The sequence below is a fragment of the Etheostoma cragini genome, chromosome 16 (genome assembly GCF_013103735.1).
Source record: "Etheostoma cragini isolate CJK2018 chromosome 16, CSU_Ecrag_1.0, whole genome shotgun sequence".
Classification (NCBI taxonomy): Eukaryota; Metazoa; Chordata; class Actinopteri; order Perciformes; family Percidae; genus Etheostoma; species Etheostoma cragini.
In genome coordinates this window covers 5,377,789-5,401,205 of record NC_048422.1, presented here as the reverse complement: position 1 = coordinate 5,401,205, position 23,417 = coordinate 5,377,789, and the positions used below count along the sequence as shown (strand labels likewise).

Genomic DNA, 23,417 nt, shown 5'->3' with positions numbered 1-23,417 from the left:
TCCCCTGCTGGAGCTGCTGCCCCCGCGACCCGATACCGGATAAGCGGTCGAAGATGGATGGATGGATGGATGGATTGTCTCATATTACTGATCTCCAGCACGTTAGAATGCACAGCAAAACCCAATGTATTATTTATTTGTTAATCTATTTATTCACATTTAGGCCGTATCTGTTAATTGTCTTTTTATGTGGGAAAAATAAAGTTATTTGAATTGAAATCAAAAGGCAGCTAGCTGCAACAGATGTGGCTAAATGTGTGACCCTGAGGATGAAACGGAGTGTATGTTATCTGGACTATAGGTGGTGAGAGGCTCTTGGAAATGTAAACGATAAAGCAGAAACTGTCTGGTAATAATCTCTGCTCCATTTTTGATTTGTTTTTGTTTTTCCAGGACATTTTGGAGAATGAGAGCATCAACCTGGACTGGATGTTCCGCTACTCGCTGATCAATGACATAGTGAAGGTACGAGGCGCTCAGACTGAAAGCTATGTAACAACAAACTGAAGTCAACGTCAGGACAGTCGATTGCAGCCCTGTCTCCTAAAAACAACACTCCCGTACAACTAAACTGTGTTCTCAGTTTTCTTACAATTATCTTAAGGGAACATATCTTCTCCTGGATTACGTTTGTTTTTGACCTATCACAAATCATGTCTAGTCAAAGTCCACATTCAGAGTCAGTTAAGGGAAGAAGTGGAATGGATGGATGGCCCAACAATCACAGGACTTTGACTTAGGAGTCAAACCAAATGCCAATGTTGACTTATTTACTTACGCAACATACTTTTAAACGATAGTGTGTAGTTTCTGTCGCCCCCATGAGAAATCCTAAGTAATGGCAAAAGAACTGTTGGCGCGTCCACATAATACAAGCCTTTCATGACCGCACCCCCCACCCATTTTCTATTAGCCAAAGAGCACAGAGGAGATTACAAAAACATGATGGACTCTTCAGGAGAGGAAATTATCTTCAGTCGAGTTTCTGTGTGGGAAAGTCATCGGACGCCACAATCTTCTGAACATAGTCAAGCTGAGAAATACAGAGATAGTGGTGTGGAGCTGAATGTCTTTATCAGCTTTGTAGCAACTCATTTGGCAACTGCTTGGATGGTACAGACGTTCATTCATTTCAAAATGTTATGCACTAAAGCTTTAATGTACGTCCCGGAGCCTAATGGACATACTTACAATAACTTACTAATGTAACTTAAGTTAAGTTGGTTACTAAACCTACCAATTAGTTTTGTTTCAATTCACAATGTTAACTACGTGTTTAAAATGGTGTCTGTTTTACGTGTGTCTCTTGCTGGTAGGCCTACAAGGATGCGTTGAAACAAGCGTAACCTCAGAGGAGATACGTCCCTTGGAACCTTATTGAGAATGCTATTTAGTTGGATGGAAATATCAGTTGTGATCAAAATGTGGTCACTTATCAATGTTAATTCAATGCTTTGTGTGTTTAGGACTTGTAAAAAATGTACAGTTGCCATGGTTACAAATGGACAGTTTGTGAAAGTGTCACTGAGGCAGTAAGAGAGAGTGAGAGGGATCAACGTGCACATAAAAAAGTATTTTTGGCACAGTGGAGTGTATGAAACAACAGTAAATGTTGCTTTTGTATAGTGTAAAGTAGGACAGAAACATACTCATAAACTTTGCATGAACATGTTCTTTCCAGTGTAATCAAAATTAATCATGGATTTACTTTAGAAGATTATTCTTTAATCTGTCCTAACAAAGAGGCTTTTTGTTAGCGGTCACCTGGATTGATTGGATATTGAACTACATGCATGAAAAAGCGCTCCAGCTACATTTCTCCACATAGATAGCAGCGCTTTACAGAGGTGCTGGTGTAGCTCTGAGGGACGTTTGACTCAACATTTCCACTAAATATTTAACACGTACAAGTACATTTAGTTACCGCTGTCCTTTTTCCAAAGTTATTAACAGTCATTTCACAGATATTCCCCTGTGCCGTCCTTGAATCACAGCCTCTTTTGAAAACCTTTAGCATGTATCCACTTGTCAGAGCGTATTATTTCCATATGTCTGGATTCTTTGTGTTTTCATGTATGAAGAGGGAGGGGGGGGAGGAGAGAGAGAACTCCCCTTAATGCTTGACTTAATGCTTCTCTCCATCAGGGAATGAACTATCTCCACAACAGTTACATTGGCTGCCATGGAAATTTGAAGTCATCTAATTGTGTGGTGGACAGTAGATTTGTTTTGAAAATCACGGATTATGGCTTGGCCAGCTTCCGCTCATCCTGTGAAAACGATGACTCGCACGCACTCTATGCAAGTAAGTAAAGTTCATTTCTTCGCTCACAGCACCGAATCCTTTTCATTCACAAAAACAACAGCTCCTGTTGTATTACAGACATTTTATGAGTGGTTCTGTTCCTTGGTTTTCTCAGAGAAGATGTGGACGGCTCCTGAGCTGCTCATATACGACCGCCACCCTCCTCAAGGGACTCCCAAGGGTGATGTGTACAGTTTTGGCATCATACTGCAGGAAATAGCTCTGAGGAATGGGCCTTTCTATGTGGATGGCATGGACCTCAGCCCCAAAGGTAAACACAGCTGTCTTTTATAGGCCTTAGGGAGGTCCATCGGGATCAAGTAAGCATGTAGTAAAGCTAAATGTAAAGCCAATGACACACCAACCAACCAGACGGCTGACCCTCGGCAGAAAAGGCAATTGGACTGATCAGTCTGCCTGAGATGGTTAAAAAACGACTCAACACACCGACGAGACGTAATCCGTTGCCATAACAGCAGCAGCGCAAATCTGTGTTGTCGCTCAAAAAATTAAAACCATCAGCTGATTGGACAAATTTGTCACGTGGTTTTGGTTTCTCCAGAAATTCAAGGCTGACTGTTGTGGCGGCTCTTTCAGAATACAATCTCATATTTTACTATATTTTACTCACCAAAATATGTTTCTGAAAACATTTTATGCGAGAAATAGGCCATGCAGTTGCTGAATCTGTATTGATTTCAGATCAACAAAGGTCAGTTTAAAACGTTTTTGTCAGATTTTGAGAGACTCTAATTCCGCTCATCCCACTCCTCGTTTCCGGGTTAGCACTCCACCAATCAGATTGGTCATTTGAGTCTGACTGCCGGCCGTGCCCGCCTTCTGACCGAGCATGTCAGGTTGGTGTGTCACAACCCTAAGACAAGGAAACAAAGAAAAGTCAAGGGAACGGATAAATCAGCGCAAACATGTATTTTATTTGTCAGTAATTCATAAACAAAACCATGTCTCTATGTAACATTATGAAGCTTCTTTGTAAGACACTAGTCTGTAAATTGTTTCTATAGACAGAACAGATGAAAGTTCACTTCATTCATTGGCTTTTCACTGACATTTCAAAAGGGACTTTGGTAAGGTCAGACTACTATATCGCAGACCGCCGCTACATACACAAACGAACACATGTTGGCCAGATGTCAGAGGCAGGTGGAGTCACAAAAACCAACACATCTCACCATGTAATGTAACTGAACTATGTAATGTTTCAAAAGAATAATTACATTTTTTTGTAAGAGTAAAATGAGCAAAGAGAAAAGCAAGAGAAAAAATGTTGATCCCCTGGGGGCATACAAAAACAACCCCGTCACCGGTTTGAGACAGAAAACAATGTCTCTACAGAAGGCAAACACTACTTCCAACATTCACACTAACATAAATCACGTGCTGCTGGTCTATCATCAGCTTACTTCTTAGGGATTTTGGGGTTACAAAAAAAGCAAAAAAACTGGGGAGTAGAGTGGCAACCTCCGGTCCCAATAAATAAAGCCAGTGCAAAAGTGCTAAAACCTGCAGTTCATCAAATGGCCACCTGAGGCTGGCTCCATACATTGACTGTATAATACAGTCACACATGTTAGATGTTACATGTTTACAGCCTGGTACAACAAAAACGGGTTTGGAATTCCCCCCTTCACCTATACGGTAATATTTCTTTTTATAACTCACCTGTTTAGGTTTAATTTTGCATATTTAAGGTTGTTCTGTTTTGTATGGACTGTGGGCTTCATTTGGCCTGCCTCTGCTCCATCAGCACTCCTCCTCTTTGCAAATTTTCGGATTACCTAACATCAGGCACTGTCAAGATGGCAACAGCATGATTCCCCCACGTTGAGCTTTATTTTGGCTCTGTAGAAACCTATGGGTGACATCACGAAGATTATGTCCATATTTTATACAGTCTATGGTATTTTTCCCAAGAATCCCTTAAAGGTTAGGTTGACATTTTTCAAATTAAAACAAGACTAAAAGCCCTGTCAGCTGATTTAATTATTCCCTTCTCCATGGCTGCCAAGACATCACATCCTAAAGCAGTTTCAATCTAAGTGATGGGGGACAAAATCCACACTAATATTTCTGTGAAAGAAATGAACTTAAATTAAGTTAAGCAAAGCTAATATGAGGCTTCAAATGGCTGAGGTACACAAATTAAAATGGATGTCTAGCCTCAGAAGCATCAACAAAAGGAAAGAAACAGCCTAATGGGTTTAGTGCATATGACATAATTCTTGTGAAAATGTTATATTTGGACAACAGCCGTCCTGAGAGATCTTTTGCTTTGCAGTAGCTTTTCTCTTACTGGAATGCTCTAACCCATTATTGTTATCGTCTTTAGTTTATTAAGACTAAGAAAGTAAATCTGAGTTTAATCACTGCTGACACTTTGGCTCTCCAGCTTCCTGCACACATGTTACGGTTTGACCGGTTTCTTCACCAGCATCTGCTTACCTCCACCGCTGTTTCTGCTTAGTGACAGCAGGAAAAACTTTAACTTCGAAAGCAATTCAAGATCAGGAGTTCGACTTTTACGCATCCAAAGTGGATGTGGATGTGTGAAACCCTCCCGGGGCGCTTCCTCCGTGTGAGGACTTTGATTAGCCTTTTTAATTCACAGTCACACTCGATGCTGATTGTACAAGTGCCCTGATACTAATCCATTAACAGGCTGAGGGCAGCAAAACCCTACACCTGTTCTCTAGTGTCGGCTAAAACCAGAACTGTTTAAAAACAACTTTCATGATGATGCTAATAACAGAAAGGAGAGGGTGTTGGAGAAAACATTTTGGAAAATATGTCTCTTTCAAACTTTTTAAATGACATGATTAATGCATCAATGAGAAATACGGTACATATTAAGGCTCATCCTGCAGAAATAGCACATTTACAGAAATCTAGAAAGAATGTCAATATTAATGAAAATAGTAATCGGGCTTTGAAAGCATCTACTACTGCAGTTAAAAAACCTGTAATGAACTCCCATACAGAAAATTGAGTAAGACTGCTACAGCAATGCATGAGACCAGTAAAAAGTTCCTAGATAAATACAAGCTTTCAATTCAATTCAATTTTATTTATAGTATCAATTCATAACAAGAGTTATCTCAAGACACTTTACAGATAGACCACACTCCATAATTTACAAGGACCCAACAGTTCTAGTAGTCTCCTCCAGAGCAAGCAACAGTGCAACAGTGGCGAGGAAAAACTTCCTTTAAGGCAGAAACCTCGGTCAGACCCAGGCTCTTGGTAGGCGGTGTCTGACGACCGGTTGGGGTTAGAATGAAGAGTGGAAATAACAAAAATAGAAAGAAATAGTAGTTGCTAGCAGTTCTTTGTAGTAGTTCATGGCATGGCAGGACGCTGTGCAGCATTACAAGGCACAGCAGTACGTAGCAGGGCACTGCAGTGTAGCAGTAGAACATGGCATCACAGAACGTGGAGCGGGACCATGGCGACAGCTGCTACCCTGATTTTGGAGCCTCCCTGATCCAAGGGAACATGCTGGGGATAAAAGAACATAAGGACTCCGGGGAATGACTCCCCAGAGCTAGGTTAGTAACTATCATTTCTGGGACATGGATGCACATACATGAAAAGATAGAAAGATAGAGGAGAGAGGAGCTCAGTGTATCAAAAGAAGTCCCCAGCTATCTAAAACTATTACAGCAAAACCAAGAGAGACATTTATTATATTCTTGATTATATGATAGATAAATCTGACAACTCTGACGAGAAGCAGGTGGGCCAAGCTCTGTTTTTCAATATGTTTCCCACCCAGTGTATCAGCACTATTATCCTAAAGGTCCCATTACATGAAAATGTCACTTATGAGTAATAGGAACTCATGGTCCCATGGTCCCCCAGTGGCTAGAAATGGCGATAGGTGTAAACAGATCCTGTGAGAAAATGAAAGCTCAGATGGGCCAATCTTGAATCTTGCTCCTTATGAGGTCATGAGGAGCAATGTTTCTCTGCTTTCCCTTTCTCTGCTTTGCCTGCCCAGATAATTTGACCCACCCATGAGAAAGAGACATGATGGCTTTCAAATGAGCAAAGTGCCAAGTGGTAATTCTGCACCAAGGCTGAATTTTGGGAAAGAGACTTCAGATACAGTATTATGGGACCACTATATAAAAGCATCCAAATAGCACCATGTCATGCCTGCTTAAATTCAAACATAACATTTTCATTTAAGGTTGTATGAACAATTTGTTTTACATTTAGGGCGTACATCCTTTGCGTTGGCTGACATTTAACTGTGTTGACTAAAAACCTTTTTCCAGGATATTTCCAGGATATCTGGCTGGCAGCTCAGCAAATAAAATAAAAATAAATCATAGTTGCACACAAAAGCCGTCACAACGGACACATATTTTACACAACCTGAATGAAGTGTAAAATGAGTCCCATAGTGAGTGCAGCCTGCCCCGGACAAACCACTCTCTCTGTCCTCTCGGCCGTAGAAATCGTACAGAAGGTGAGGAACGGTCAGAAGCCGTACTTTCGTCCGACGACAGACAACAAATGCCACTCAGAGGAGCTGACCATCCTGATGGAGGTCTGCTGGGCCGAGGACCCCGCAGAGAGGCCCGACTTCGGCCACATCAAGATCTACGTGGCCAAACTCAACAAGTGAGACCTTCACATCTTTACACTACCCAGTCTCATTGTGCTTTTCCTTAAAGAAAAAAAAGCACTCAGAATTCATGTAGATAAAAGGCTGTATGTAATTCCTGACAGGAAGTGCTCTTCACTGCATTTCCATCTGTGTGTGTTTTTGTGTGTGTGTTAGAAATTGGGGTGTGTGAGTCCATGTCTCTGGTATTGTTTTCTATGATCACATGAATCACTCATATTCGTTTTTGGTCCAGAGTTGTATGTTGAGGAAGGGAGGGAGGCAAGGATGTTTTTCCTGGACTAGGGCAGCTCTGTCAGAAAGACTTACTGTATGAAACACCACAGAACACACACGGAAAGAAAAGAATTGATTGCACTTTTTTGATAATCAACAAGAGGCTTGTAAAAGAGAAAGTATAAAATAGTACATACAGTATATACAGATATGATAATTAAAACAACCCAAAATACCATCATGAAGAAGTCCTGTACTACTTGAGTAAAAATACAGAAAATTGAGGCATTATTTTGCAATTATAAGAATTATTATTTTAAGGAAATGTATCATATTATAAAATTAGATCTCAAAATAATAACAACAGGTCCCAAATTACAAGAAAACAATATAATAATTAAAATGATTTTCTCATAACTGTGAGATCTTTTCTTGTGTTTATGTAAAGTAAACAAGTAAGCCATAATTATGAGATACGGTCACTATTCCCCCTCCCCCCAAATAATTGCAATGTGCTTTGGTCGGTCATATGTACATGTGAGGAAATGTGTGTAAAATTGTGCAAAAAGACATCTGGAATATTTAAATTTGATGTACCAATGCAGCCATTATAAACATGGGATCTTGGGTTTATATCTAGGGTTATAGCACCTTATAGTTGAAACAGGCAGGTACAGAAATATATAATATATGTGTGCCATTGCAATGCATACATTTCCACATGCAAGGTGAAAAAAGGGATTATTTGTTCAGCTCCAAGGTCGTAATGTTCTGCCAGATGCAGTCGACCTTCCTGTCTCGTGAGTTGTGACATGCAGATCAAAACACTGGTCACGGTCAATTACACGGAATGGCAACTTGGAGCTTTCTGCTTCTAACTTGGTCATGTCATTAAGTAGCTTGCTTATTAGCACATGAGCAGTCCATGCTGTGCTATAATAACTGTATTTACAGTTATTGTGCTGGCATTCCTCAGTTCACTTTGTGATGTTGAGCGGTGGCGGTTTACCTCGTCTCACTGCTGAATAGGACACCACTCCATTGCCGTGCAATCAATATCCAAAGCAATCATGTTGACATTCTGCCATTCACCATGAAAGAGAGGATCAATCACTGTGAGCCGGAGGTGTGCAGTGGGGATGGCTTTGCTTAATGCGTGTTTTTGAAAAGGAAAAAAGTCAACAATCAACAATTTCTAGAAACTTGTAGGGCAAGACACAAGCGGCCCAAGCTGACCAATCACAGTTCCTGTGGCCTCCTGTTCTATCTCTAAATCTGTCTGCTATCTACTGCGGCACAGATGTATAGTTATAGATTAACTGTAAAAAAAAAACTGGTTGAAGCTTCTTGGCATGAAAACTGAAGCAAATGCAGAAGTACCTTCAACCTGCATTCTATCTAATATCCAACGGGTGGCAACTCTACTGGTTGCAAAAACAAGTCAAGTTCTGTAAAAGTCTATGCTCAAAATACTTATTTTAGTACTACCTCAGTAAACCTTTTCATAATAAGTTTAAGGTCTCAGTAGCTTTTTTCAAGTCTTCTGCATAATAATAATAAATCAGCACCTCTAAGCAAACATGACTCGCAGGAAACAAGTACTGGTCTCTGAGGGACGCGAGACAACAACGGGCGGTTGGCTTAAGCTAAAGAAGAACGGGGAAAGCAAATGTGACTCGTGGTAAACAAGCCCCGGTCTCCGGGTTGAAAGTCCTGTGTTTTTCGTCAGACACACATTCTTCCTCTTCCGGTTGCTATTGGGCACGTGTGCGGAGTCAAAACGTAGCTCCACCCACGTTGAGCCACTCCTCGATCTGCGTACCGCAGACAGTGATACTGCTCATTGCTTTTTAAAGAAAAGAATTATGTGTCCATTTTTTGGGCGAAAACTTGACTCTCCTTTAGACTCTCCTTCAAGATCGAATGACCGCTGTACACATCACGTGTTGATTTGATGGCGTTGAAATCTAAAAGCAGATGTTTTGGAAGGTACCCTATAAACAGTACTGTTTGGTTGGTGGGTAATTCCTCTCAGCCTGACCTCTTCTCTGTTAGCTCTGGAAGTCAATGTAGGATAAGCCCAGTGATGTATAGCTTTCCATTTGTGGTGGCTTGGAGCAGAGCGCTCTTATGATTGACATCCTCAGAAGCACTCAAGGCTGCTCTTGACAGCCGTGTGTAAAGCACCTCCTTGTGTGTATGAAGCTCTTTGCCTCTGAGGCCTGTGCGTTAATGCTCTGTTTGCCGGTTATTTTCATTAGCTAAATGTATGTTGTTGACATGACGTGATGGATGGGCTGTTATTTTTGGTGTGTATGTGTGTGTGTGTGTGTGTGTGTTTAAGCTTGAAGGGTGCAGCACAAGAGGGGTGTTCAGCACTAAACGGTTCGGTTTAACCCACAAAGGGAGCTGACACTTTGCTTGCCATGAATGGCTGACTTTTCCCCGTGCACATCAAGTCACTCACTGTGCTTATATTTATTTCACTTTGTGTTCAGAAATTAAAGAGTCGTTTTTCTTACATGCATTTCATGTTTTTCTCAACTGTGTTTTTCTGAAAAACCTGGCACATCATTCCACAGATTTCAGGAAAATGAATTTGTTTGTCTGAAAGTTTAGCCGCTTTGTAAACAAGAAAGCACCCAGAGAGCCAAGACTGCACAGCCCTCTACATTTGCATCAAAATACGCAGTGATGGATGAACATGCTGACTAGCTGGGGACAGCCATGACGCCCTAAAAACTTCATAACTACGTTACAGCTTAGCACAAATAATTTCTCAGGTTGTAGGGTCATCCCCATGTGAAATGCCATCCGATGGTGCATGATCAATCAGATTTAATATGCATGTGGTCAGGGCTGTAGTCGAGACCACCTTTGTCAAGTCCAAGACAAGTCCATTACCAGGACTAGTCAAGATCAAGTCAAGACCGAGTCCAAAGAGGTTTGTGTCTGAGTCAACGCAGAGTCAGGGACAGAAAAAAAAGTCTTATGTATGAAATTATCAAGACAATAATTTTGGGTTATTTGTTGATATATATAAACAGAAACTGTCACTACCCCCAGGATTTGTAAGTATAGCCATTCCCCTTGATGTCATATGATCTAATCTAAAGAAAACAGAATGACATATGGGGATTCCTCATAATAGCAGTGTTAGAACTAATACAAAAACCAATCCACTGCAATTATCACTGCTACAGTACGTACTAGTGCTGAGCATTTGAGCAACTAAATGACAATAAAGCTTTGCTCCAGATGTAGTGTAGAAAAGAATTGACCAGTATTACAGAGTGTACCCCTATGGTTGGTTTATGCCTTTTCTGAACAAAATAGTGTATTATATTGTTATTTGGACATGGGTTAGTAGGAAAGACATGTATTTTCAGAAAACAATTAAGTTTGGTTAGTCAACAATGAACAGAGGCTAATTGAACATGTTCTTGTCATTTGAGACAAAGGCCAGATTTTAATAAATATAACAAATAAATCCACCAGGAAGTTGTTTAGGGAAGGAGCAGGTTGGGTCTCAAACACACACACACAGATTTCACTCAAGGTGCTGGAGCAAAACGATTTTTTTACAGATTATGATAAGCTGAGAAATTCATGAAAACCAGTTCTCACACTATACTTAACAGTACAAGTATTTATACAACAACGTATCCTTCAAAAGGCAAGTTGTTCACTGCTGGTTACAAGTTAGCATCAAACACAACAAAGGCTGTCACTGGAATGGCGTTTGGAGCTAACGTTAGCAATCAAACAATCATAGATATAGCAGTCATTTTACCTCGCAGAACATTAGCGTTGTTGGTTTCCGGCTGCCTCGATCGGTTAGATTGTTTGATTTGCTGTGTGACTTTGGTGAATCTCTGAAACCAACCCTTTCAAACACCAAAGTCACACAATAACACCAGTGAAGTAAACGATTAAGGTAGCAGTAGACCAGCAACTACTGTGTTTTGGGAAGGAAAATGACTTTTTTGTCAAAGGAATGTGCTGGCTTTGAAGAGACTGGAAAATTTATATATATATATATATATATATATATATAATATAATTATATATATATAATTTATATATGATGGCGGTACTGACACTAAAAATGTAGGATTTAGGATTAAATCACTTGCTGAAATTATTATTTTCTGGCTTCTCATCTCTTCAGCATCAGCAATGCTCAGAATATCGACATTTCTCGGGTGTTCACCGTTGCTATTACGGTGGATGAATGGTGGGGACATATGGATGTCTGTGCGTTGATAGTCATCACTGTCTTTCATGTCTCCCTCTGATGTTTTGTTCTTTAAACTTAAACAGCATGTGGGTGTGTGTAGGATCTGTGACCCACAAGAAGCATGGCAGGATGCCAGGCGAGGCATCAGTGCTCCACCGTGGTGTGGATGACTCACCTTCTTGCTCTTGTTGGAGTAAATCCTTGTCCATGCATGTGTTTTTGCATAAGCATATGAATGTAGGAGCCTCCTGAGACAGACACGTTATACAATACATGTATTATGTAATTATAAAATAAATGTGAAGTGCTACAATTGCAGCAGTAGAGACGTATATAGAGACATTTCACAGAGGGTCTGTTTTCCCTCCGTCTGCTGTGTCGTCATATATCAGAGAAACTGGACATAAACATTTACATTTACCATTCATAGTATCTCATTGCTGGATGTATTAACAAAGTCGTAGTGGAACAGTAATATGTTTCTGCTGGTGTTTTTTTTAGCTTAACCTACACAGAAAGATTGTTTGTTTTTGTGGTTGCCAATGGTCACAGGTGGTTGGAGGAGAGACAGCAACAGCATTCAGGGACTCTCTGAGGCCTTTTGAGGATTTGATTTTTACCTCAAACAACAACACTAGCATTTAATCTCTGAACTCCACAAATTTTACACATAAAGGCCAGTTTACTTGTCATGGTTAGTGTTACTCAGCCTGTGAAAACAGTTGTTGTAGGATGTCTCTGTCTCTCTGGGTCTGGAGGAGATTTGTCTGAGAAAGTAATACTGATCGTATCATCCCTGTATCTCAGTTTGGGTTTGGAGGCTACATTTTTGTGCTCATGTTATGCTCTTTGGCTTTTCCCCTTAAGTTTATTGTGTTATGTATCTTTTTTGTGAACGTTATGTGTTTACAAAGTGAATAAGCCCAAAGCCCCTTACGTATGAAAGATTCATTTGTTAACATTTCAATAACTTACCACTCTGAAAAGTCTTGCTCCAGGCTAGGTTGTGAAGCTGGTTCGGGTTGTTCTGTACAAATATATGGTTTTCTGAAAATTAAACCACATAAATCTATTCTGATATACCCTCTAAATACAATTATGAACCTGAAAATGGACATAATATGACCACTTTAACAGAGAGCTGCATTACAAACTGGGCATTTACCAATGCAGGGAAGGTCAAATAAAACATGCTGTTAGTTACATCTTGGGTACAATCTTTGGAGTTTGGCTTGGAGATATCTCAACTTTATGGAACTGCATTGCTCCCTGGAATAGCCATTAAATACCACAGATCTGGATCATTCCTTGTTTTTCATACTGTATATTGAATTTTAATAACACTTCCGTACTGACTGGAACCCTCCCCCCATCTCTCAAGTGTGCTGATTCCATCAGTTGAACGCCAACATAAGTAGTTTTACATTTGGGGCCAAGGGGTTCCACAAGGGTCAACCCTTGGATCTGGCCTCTTTAGACATTTAGAAGGTTTGACAATTACACTAGTTTTGTTACCTTGCTAATTGACAATGAAGTTTGTATTTTCTTTTTATACATTACGCATTTCTAATCCAAATATTAAAAAATATGGTAAAAATATGGATTGTTCTCCCTGAACTGATTCCCAAAGCCATTACAATCCACATGATAAACATAAGGGAGTATAGAACCAATAACTGTGTTTTATTTATTGAGATTTGATTCTTTTTTATTGTTTATATTCTTTATTAATTGAAATATCTTAAATCCTGTGAATAGCACGGTGGGTCTTACTACCACATTTCAATGTGCAATCCTTTAATGTATAATGAGTAATAAATATGAACTACTGTACATGTGAAAAACGTATTTAAAGATTTGTATGGCCGCAGTGGGAGCTATGTAACTTCTTATAAAAAGTGATGTAATTTGAGTCATCGTTGTCTAAAGACAAGTTTAAAAGTGAAACAAATCTCGGAGAGACAAGTTAAAAAGAAGTGATTGAAGCTACATTAGCCACTACTAGCATAAAACACCCAAATCTCAGACTCTCAGTGGTCAAGTTGCATTGTGGGTAATATAGGTGGCAGGTTTTGACAAGTAGGTAGAATGTGTGAGGTGCTATCTAGTCTTGCTGCATTGATTACCTTAAATAAAAAGTGCAATGCTAAATTGGTGGAGTACTTTTGTAGGGGATAATTCTGGTTTATTCCAACCCGATGTTTACTTCAGTAGTTTTATTATGTCTAATAATTATTATAAAATTGCAATTAGACAGATCTGTAAACAGAACATTCTGCGGATTTTAAACAATTTTTTAAATACAATTTAATAAAACTCAGAATGTTTACACATCTCAAGCCCAAGCAAAACATCCCACAGATTTTAATTCTGGATCACTGCTGAAAACTCTAAAATGGCATATTCCATTTGGGTCTGCAGAAGTGCAGTAGTAGTGTTTTAGGACCTGAGCTCATCACTGACCAGGGGTTTGTGTAGAAATCACCTAATTCTACTGTGTGTGTGTGTTTGTGTATTCTAAAGGGAAGGCAGCACCAGTATTCTTAACAACCTGCTGTCCAGGATGGAGCAGTACGCCAATAACCTGGAGAACCTGGTGGAGGAGCGAACACAAGCCTACCTGGAGGAGAAAAGGAAAGCCGAAAACCTCCTCTATCAAATTTTACCACAGTAAGAGCAAACATTCACAAGTTAGTCCTTCCGCCCAAAAGCTTAAAAACCCCAATTAACTTGAATCTATCAAATAGGACGAGCAGCTTGGCTCAGTGACATTGTCAATTGTGATAAATCCCTGTATTAATTAAAGACTCAAAATCTCTCCCAACACCCCGTTGTAATAACAGATACACATTTCCCCGTGGTGCGATTTCATGGTAGATGAAAGGAAGCAGAGAGAGCTGACAGGCAACTGCTCATTAAGGGAGACAGAAGCGGGTATAGCGGATGATAGCGGGTTTAGGCGTTTGGATAACACCGCAGTAGCAAATCCCATCTTTCGAATCAATTTATCCTCTTTTCCTGCTGAAAAATCTTCCCTCCTTCAAAGTCAAACAGAGAAGAGCCTGGGAGAAAGGACAGATATCATTTCTCAGCGCACTAGCTGACTTCTGCCACAGTGCTTTTTCCCCTGGTATTACTAGAGTAAGAGAAAATTAGCATCAGCAGACTAAGCAAAGAAGAATTGACATGCAGTTATAATTGATCCTGCCTGGCATTTTGTAGCTGTGTTCTGGAGAGGTCAATCTTCAAGGAAGATTTTAACAAATTAACCACTCTAAGAGCCTGTAGTTGTTTGTCATTTGATTATTGTGAACATTTTGACCTCATGCCTCTTTTTCTCTGCATGCAGTTCAGTAGCAGAGCAGCTAAAACGAGGGGAGACGGTGCAGGCGGAAGCGTTCGACAGCGTCACGATTTACTTCAGTGACATTGTGGGCTTTACTTCCATGTCTGCAGAGAGTACACCGCTACAGGTACACAGCATGTCACTGCAGATTCCCACTCTGCGGCTCACTGCTTCTGTCCGTCTATCTGTGTACGTTTTTGGACTTTTCTCCACATCTGCAAAGGTAATCCGGAAGCTTAAAGGAAAAAATAAATAAATCACTGTTTGGGATCACAGTCAGAGTGAATTTATCTGTTCATACATCAAAGTGCTTAGTGTCAGGTCACAGTACAGTGTGCCTCATAGTTTCCACAGTGCGTGTTCCCACACAGGTGCTGGAACTCAAAATAGTAAAGTTGCTAGATGGAAGAGTGTTTTGACGCAGAGTTGAGTCACATTGTAAAATCACATATCTCCCTCTCACTTGAATACCAAAGGGAGGTTACTAGAGCAAATACATTATTATGATGTCACATCCAGGCGGAGGGTCCGAAGTGTTGATTGACAATCTGACACCTTCAGATGGAGTGGGATCCCCTCAAGAACGGTCATATTCTCTTTTAGTTTTAAAATTCTCCAAATCTAATCTAGATGTATTTAAACAATACAAAATGATACTTGGTTATACTGTTTTTTTAATAATGGCAGTCCAACAAATTATTTGAAATTCTATGAAGATCACCCTATTATGATTCTTATTTTGTAAAAGTCCACTATCCTTTACTGCCCTTCCAATATAGAATATCAAATACAATGTAGACTAATTGTTTTCATCAAACCAAAAATCATACAGAGCTGGTGATGGCACTTTTTTTTTAGCCCCCAATACTGTCTGCAGTTTTTTTTGTCAGGCCAAATACAAGCTCACATACCTCCAACCCCAAGAATACCTTCCAGAGATGTGGCCCTTGGTCTCAGTGTCAGCCAGTCAGTCAATCAAATAATAAACTATAAAAATAATTGACCTGTAACTGAAGGGGCCAACAGCCATTTTCAAGTCATTGCATTAGTGTGATGATGTTTGGGAACATGTGAAGGAATTCACCGGTATCCAAAGCCGGTCAGAAAGTGCAGGTTAGAGAGTAAATGCAGAAGTCAGATGGCTTCTTTACCCTGGAAGATGTAGCTGTGTATGATATACTGAATACAGCTGAAAGATATAAGCAGCTTTTATCATGAGACAATCATAAAGTAGTTCTCTGCCCCCAGAAATAGATAGGTCGACTAAGATTTAGTCGATTAGTACTTTTTAATATTTTTCACGTTGAATGACTTATTTCCAAGAAACTTATGAGCACATCTCTGGTAAACACAAGATTTAAAGTGGCGCTTTTGCGTGATTCTTTGTGTAGAAAATCAGTTTTACAGGTGGTAAATGGACTTTATTTATATTGCACTTTTCTAGTCTTAACGGCCACTCAACTAATCGATTAGATTAACGACGAGATCATGTGAGTGTTAGAGTCGACTAAGTCCAGGACAGCCCTAGAAATTGAATTTTAATTCTGGTGTTTGAGTGCCAGTTTTGCATATTTGAAAGTAAAAATACTATATAAAAATCTAAGTTTTGTTCAATTACGTAAATTGTCACAATAAAATAAATATGGGCCAGCTTTACGCTTTTACGTTAGTGATCTAAACAGATCTTTAACAGCATTCCAAAAACTTGTTTTGTTGTTTTTTAGGCACTATATTAAGAGATCTGTCAATCATCTGAGCGACAGCAGGGTCTCTTCCTGTGTTTTGAATTTGGTGACAGGTCAGCTTTTTAGTCCACATTTAGATTGTAGAGTGTGCCTTTAAGAGTTCAGTCTGAACTGAACAATCTGAAGTCAACAATTTAGACCCCAGTCCATCACAGTTTAGATGTTCTTATTCTCTTAAAGTACAGCACAAAATGTCCTGAGTAGATAAAGAGACAGCATGGTTGTTGTTTTTTAAAGTCCAGACCCCATCATAAAACAGAACATCGAAAATGACGACTAAATAATGCATTTGTCTTTGAAGAAACCGCCAACCTCTCTGACATCACTGGTACATTACAACTATTACGCCACACAATTTGTTAAATTTCATGCAGATTGTGTTTGTAAAATTCCATCTGTGGATTTGAATTTTGATCCTGTAAATGTGTTTGTCAGTGAGCCTCAGCGGGCAGCTGGCCACCGGCAGACAAGCACAGATAATGTGGGAGACCGGGAGGTTTTGCAGACACACTGGCCTCCCAATCTGTCAGCCTTTAGACAAACGAAGACACTGTTAAATGTTGAATGTTAACAGGCTCTAAGCTAAACATTTCCAGTACTTATCTCCTTCTTGTAATGTTTCTTTTTCATTGATATCACATTGTCATATGTCTCCTGTAAATCTCTCTCTCTGCAGGTTGTCACATTGCTCAATGATCTGTACACCTGTTTTGATGCCATCATCGATAACTTTGACGTATACAAGGTAAGTCATGAGGATCAGTGGGAAAAACCACAATTATGGTAGTTAATGCAAGAATGGGGCGTATTTGTTTCCAATCTTAACTTGACTTTTGTTTAAACGCAACTCAAATGTTTGAGCACATGCATTTTAGAGCGTGAATGCTTGAGTAACCTCAAACACCAACAGTGGTCTACCTATCGATACCTTCAAGGCCTTTATAGGCATCCTGGGAAGACAACAGCAGAAATATATGAGTTAGGTTTTATGTTAGGACTCTCTCACTTGACTCCTTGTGATTTGTTCGTCAGGTGGAGACGATCGGGGACGCCTACATGGTGGTGTCAGGGCTGCCGGTGCGAAACGGGAAACTCCACGCCCGAGAGATTGCTGGGATGTCGCTGGCGTTGTTAGAGCAGGTCAAAACGTTCAAGATCCGACACAGACCCAACGACCAGCTGAGACTCAGGATAGGTATACACACAGGTGGGTCTGACCCGGGACTGTGTACAGGTGCGCCGGGGTGACCAGGACGGCCCCAGATTCAGTCTCTCATAGTGGCTCCTGTTCATCCTGCTGAGGAGTCAATCATTTATTTTCTGTTATTTTTCATTGGTATGGCTATTTTTAGCTCTGGCACAGGAAGATCAGTATCCCATTCTTAGTCTCGCATTTCCAGACTTGTCTCCATGGATCTGAAAATAATGCCCTGGGTCTGTTTGCATTTTTTTTTTTTACCAATCACAATCGTCTTGCTAAGCTCAGGAAGTCACCTCAGCATTATGGTCTCAGGACGGAACTTGTTTTGGTGGAACATTTGCACCCTGCAAAAGAAAACGCCACATACAATATTGCAAGAAGTTAACAGTTCATACAATAAAGTTACTGTTTAAACCAGCTGGATATATGGTTAAAGTAATTTGCTGATACCAGGGTATTGCCAAGTGTACTTTGTCTACAGCAATTTCCCCATATTGGTCCCTAAACGTGCCCGTTAGATATTCCTATCAAATCTTTACGATCATTAAAGTTAACAAATGTTAGGCAATTATCCTGGAAATGAACTTCTGTGTATACCATTCTTAATTCTGCCTTGTATCCATCAACAACCGATGGGAGCACCACACCAGACCTTTTGGAATTGTTGAACAAATCACAGATGCAGGCCGTGATTCAGAGGTCTTAACAGGGCTACTTGACATTTATGTGAGCTTCTTCAGTTGTGGCTTCCATTACCAAGAGGTATACAGTAGTTCACTGTCCACATATAAATTCTATAGACAAATTGTTCTATTGATTACAATAAATTGAGCAAATAGTTATATCTCGTAAAGTGGGCACTCAAGCTCAAATGTAGGAAAGTTGGGATTTGTAACTTCCCACTGCTGGATGCTGACATACTGACTGGACAAACACACCCAGGATGTTTTATCTTGACCTGTCTGCAGCCTTTAGTCTGATGTAACTTAGTAGAGGCTTCTGAGACAGCATTTAGACTGATTGGGCTCACGGCAGCACTGTGACACTTGACATTAAACAGAAATGGACCAGTGTGTGTAGGCTGGTACTTAGCATCGTCAGAGTCATCCAAAAGCATTCTAAACACACTTTCACTTCACTCACACCTCTGTCATCCTATTTAAAAACACGTGGTGTGTGATAATGGCGGCAGTTCCCAGCATGCCAGATATCATTGGGGGGGGTTCTCTGCTGTAAAATGTGACTATATTTAGCTTGTGTTTTCTAGGTCCAGTCTGTGCCGGCGTGGTCGGTTTGAAAATGCCCAGATACTGTTTGTTTGGAGATACTGTCAACACGGCATCTCGAATGGAGTCCAACGGAGAGGGTGAGTCACTGTCACTTTTTTATCTTGTTTAAGCAGATTTTTTTGACAGGACAACTGAAGACATGAAGGGGGAAAGGGGGGGGGGGGGGGGGGGGGGGGATGACATGCAGCAAAGGGCCGCCCGCAGTAGTCGAGGAGTAAACCTCTATATATGGGCGCCCGCTCTACCAACTGAGATATCCTGGCGCCTGTTATACATTTTTTCAAATTTTATGTTGGATGTGTCCACACAATCTGGATTTTGAACAGTGGGGGACATGTTGTACACCACTTGATGGGACAATGTCCTCATTATATGCTTTTTTTTCAGTGTATACAAGGACTTCCAGCTCATTCTTTTGAGATATTCTTCACTCTGCTGTGTTTTATTAACAGTATGTAGTGTTAAATATTTGTCACTCAGTTTCACCATGTTGTAATTGTACTACTGTGTCCTAATAGACGGATGCCCTGCCTGTTGCTCTTCCGGAGGTGTCTTCCTATTTTTTCCTTTAAGGAATTTTATATTTTATTTTTTTAAGTTTTTCTATCCGAGCTGATAGTAAGATAAATTGAGGATAGATAAGTGGAAGATAAATTTTAAAGACAAATCTGCTAAGACAAACGTTTCTTTCTAAATTTCCTTATTTGGGGTAGTGGTGATTATGTTTTTCCTGAGAAAGAGAGATTATAACTATTCTGATTAACGGGACTTATTATTAGTGTAAATTTGTGTGGATGATGCTGTAAACTTTAAAAAAAAAAACTTGTACTCTTTGAACTTTTTGAACTGTTATTTCCTTCCTGCCTTTCTGTCTGCTATGTGTCTGGATGGAAACATTCTTCAGTTTAAATAGGATTTCAAAGCTGAATATAAGACGTGTTGACCTGCTGACTCTAAAACCTTCTACGCTGACATTTCTGTTCGGAGCCGGCAGTGACAGGAACTCGTGTCGTGAACCTGTGGTTGGATAGTCATCAGATGTATTGATTAAATACTGAGTCACTTCCTGTATTCTGCCTCCACTGGTGAATAATTCATAGCACTTACAGCTAAGGGCCCTTAGCCAGCGCTAAGCCTGCAGCCTGAAGCTTCACCGGCAAGAATCTCATCTCACATCTCTGCACTGTATGCATTTATTGGATAAAACAATACTGGTTTTCATCACCGTTAGCGTTTCAGCAGCTGCCATCTGAGGGGAATGAACAGTTTCCTCATCCGCTGTGTGAGACTAAAGCAGAGTGCTGCTAATGCAACTATTGTCGGAGTTGTCATTTGTCCTTCATTTGTTGTCCTTTTGATGTGTTTTGCAGCCTTAAAGATCCACGTTTCCTCGGCCACCAAAGAAGTGCTGGATGAGTTTGGCTACTTTGATCTCCAGTTACGAGGAGATATAGAAATGAAGGTAAGAAGCCTTCCATTGATTTTTAAGGATGGACCAAGTTGAAGCACCAGAGAGAGAGCATTGCACTAAGAGAGGCTGTCCCCGTTGTGTTTGTGGCCGATTGGACAGATAGTCTAGCTATCTGTCTGGATTTACCCTGCAGAGATCTGAGGAGCAGGTAACCATAGTCCTCAGAAATCCACCGGAGGTTAGAACGCCAACACTAAGGAAGAGGGAGGTAACGGTCATCTGAAAAGAATGACATCCGGTGTATTTTCCGGCGGCACCTGAACAATCCCAGAAGTGGAACGTCGTGGATATTGACTACATAAATGCTATGTCTAGGGGATTTATTTAAATTTGGCTCAGTTTTCCATTTGGACACGATGGGGATTACAATTTAGTTGTGAAAGGTCAATCTGACCTTACATGACACATGTTGTGACCATAACTCAAAAAAGAATACGCTAATTATGACAAAATTTCACACAAATGTCTAAAATGATTAAATGTAGTGAAAGGTCAACTCCTCGACCCTCAGCATGAAGAATTCTTTAAAACAGCATTTAGATCATCATATCAGCAGATTACGTTTACACTAAATCTATCCAAACAGTTAATTGAATAACTGTATTTGAATGTTGCTTAATAGTCGATTCACTTTCTGACAATCAACTAGAGTCATCATTTCTGCTGATGAGTGATTCCACGGTGTGGGACGGCTCTGCTCCACTCCACTCACCTTTTTGGTTCCAGTACTTTTCTCTTTTGGTTTTCCACTGCAGATAATAACCCCTCACCTTATCGCCATAGTGATGCCGCGTGAAACAGCTGTGGCGTTGTCTTCAACGTGACACTCACTGAATCATTTACTCGGCAACCAAAAAAACTGCACGTCGTCTATTATACGGCGCAGCGTACAGTGTCATTTTGCGTGCTGCCAGTTGAGTCAATAAAACAATGGTGGCTACCATTGACAGTAGCTTGGCTTTTTAAATGGCGGGTTTGTGTAGGATGTCCCAGTGACAGTTCCCTCTGACCAATCAGTGGACTGCAGTGTTTTAACTCCACCTTCTAGTATCGGCTCAGCTCGCCTGAAACAAAACCTACCAGATAATATCCACATCCTTTGCCAAAGGGAAACCTAAATAGAGCGCGTCAAGAAGACTCGAGCCACCAGGCACGGGAAAAACTGCATCAGAGGAGTAATCATTTGGGTTTAGATTGAGACAAATGTTGAAAACAGTGTACTTTTACATTCTGAAATAAGTGTGACCACTCTCACGCTTCAATTTGATTACGATTATCCTGTCAACCATTCCAATTGATTCGATAGCACGATGCGTCACCTCCTCAATATTGTTACACAAATCTACAGATGGGTTTTCAACCACGAATTCAAGCAGTCAGAAATAGATGAAATCCCCATTTTATTGTGTCTGCATCTAAAAAAGACACTTTGAGACCAAAATCCACAAGTAACAGTTCTTTAGTTATCAGTAGGCATTCATTAATTAAGGCCTGTCACTGCAATGATTCCTCTCAACGCCCCTTAATTTCCCTTTGCTTATGCATAAACGCTTGATGTGTGGGGAAAGGTGGAGGTGGAGGTGGAGGTGGAAGCTGAGCTGCAGTAACCATCCAGGTCACCCTTAAACAAAGGACGGCCGAATAGAGGATATCACGCCCCTGCCCACCCTCCACTTCTTCTCCATTGATTAATCTATTGATTCCTGTGTTGTTCCAGGGTAAAGGCAAAATGAGAACATATTGGCTTCTTGGGGAGAAGACTGATGTGTATGTAATCTGAGAGGCCTGCTGGTGATGTGGCAGCAGCGGTGGAGACAACAGCAGAAGCTCCGGTGGCCCGGCCACTACTTTATTTGTTCTAGAATAAGTCCTTATTGGTGATTTCCGTGCAGAGGACACTATATGACTAAAACAAATGGAATTCCAGGTATATTTATTACCTGCATACTAGAACTGCAACAACAAAAAGAAAATTGTAAAAGTAGTTTTTTTTGTATGAAGATTCTTCTGTCCTGAGTACTTTTCACTGATAAATTCTTATTTTTTGTGCTTTCTATATTAAGATTTGTATAATGTGTTTGGAAGTCAATGATGCGTTAATATATCTTTGAAACATCCATTGAAGTTTGGAGGCACAGCTTTACAATTGATGTCACTGCAGGGGTTCATAAACCGTGTTACACAGTACAAGATAATATGTATATATGTATATCCAAGATACTGTAAGATATTTTGTTCAATAAACTGAGTAAAACACTCTTTTTCCATTTATGGACCAGGGAGTATATTTATGATTTTGGAAGTGTGGTTAGTTATTGATATTTGCTTTCACAAAGGGTGTAGTCTTACACCGCAGATTCTAGGACATGGGCCATGTCATGAGATTCAGACTGACTACACCGCCACTCTGTGATGTTGGCTAACAGACAGGAAGTGCAAAAAGCTTTTTAACACAGCTGTGTGGAGATACAGTAGGTCTGGCTCCTCCACACACACATTCTGGGATAAGAGAAAAAAACATCTGGGTTGTTTGCATTTCTTTAAACCAATCCCAATCGTCTTGGGTGGTGCTAAGCTCCGGACACAGGGATGGTTTGCACCCTGCAAACGAAAACACCACATTCAATATTAAATGAAGGTAACTGTGAAAGGCAGAAAAGATCCCTAAAGACTCTGTTCTTTTTAGGCGTTAATATTAAAATGTGAGCTCTCTGAATGCATCTAGGCCATATCCTCCTGACGATACCCAAATGTTTTTAACCCAGAAAGAATGGAGAAATGACCTTGTGCTGTACTGCTAGGATTTCACATTTAAAAGGTAGAAGTGAAGAAGCCAGTTCAGGAGAGGGGGAGTCTACTCGGTGTAACCTTTGGGAATGTCTGTAGAAATGAAGCTTCACCTTGGAGACTTTATTTTCTATTTTTATCTTCTATTAAACATCAGCTCTGCACT

The 23,417-nt window shown here is 40.3% G+C and overlaps 1 protein-coding gene across 1 annotated transcript in view; it reads left to right on the top strand.

Annotated features, from left to right (window-relative positions):
• Positions 1–22,720, top strand: part of LOC117959793 (atrial natriuretic peptide receptor 2) — a 71,732-nt gene extending 49,012 nt beyond the window's left edge. The window contains exons 12-22 of the mRNA XM_034897069.1: positions 394–465; positions 2,146–2,305; positions 2,421–2,576; positions 6,784–6,952; positions 13,936–14,082; positions 14,762–14,885; positions 17,180–17,248; positions 17,536–17,710; positions 18,972–19,070; positions 20,364–20,455; positions 22,182–22,720. Coding sequence (XP_034752960.1) covers positions 394–465; positions 2,146–2,305; positions 2,421–2,576; positions 6,784–6,952; positions 13,936–14,082; positions 14,762–14,885; positions 17,180–17,248; positions 17,536–17,710; positions 18,972–19,070; positions 20,364–20,455; positions 22,182–22,244 — 1,326 coding nt within the window. The 3' untranslated portion in view covers positions 22,245–22,720. The remainder of the gene's footprint in view (positions 1–393; positions 466–2,145; positions 2,306–2,420; positions 2,577–6,783; positions 6,953–13,935; positions 14,083–14,761; positions 14,886–17,179; positions 17,249–17,535; positions 17,711–18,971; positions 19,071–20,363; positions 20,456–22,181) is intronic.
• Positions 22,721–23,417: the final 697 nt, after the last annotated feature.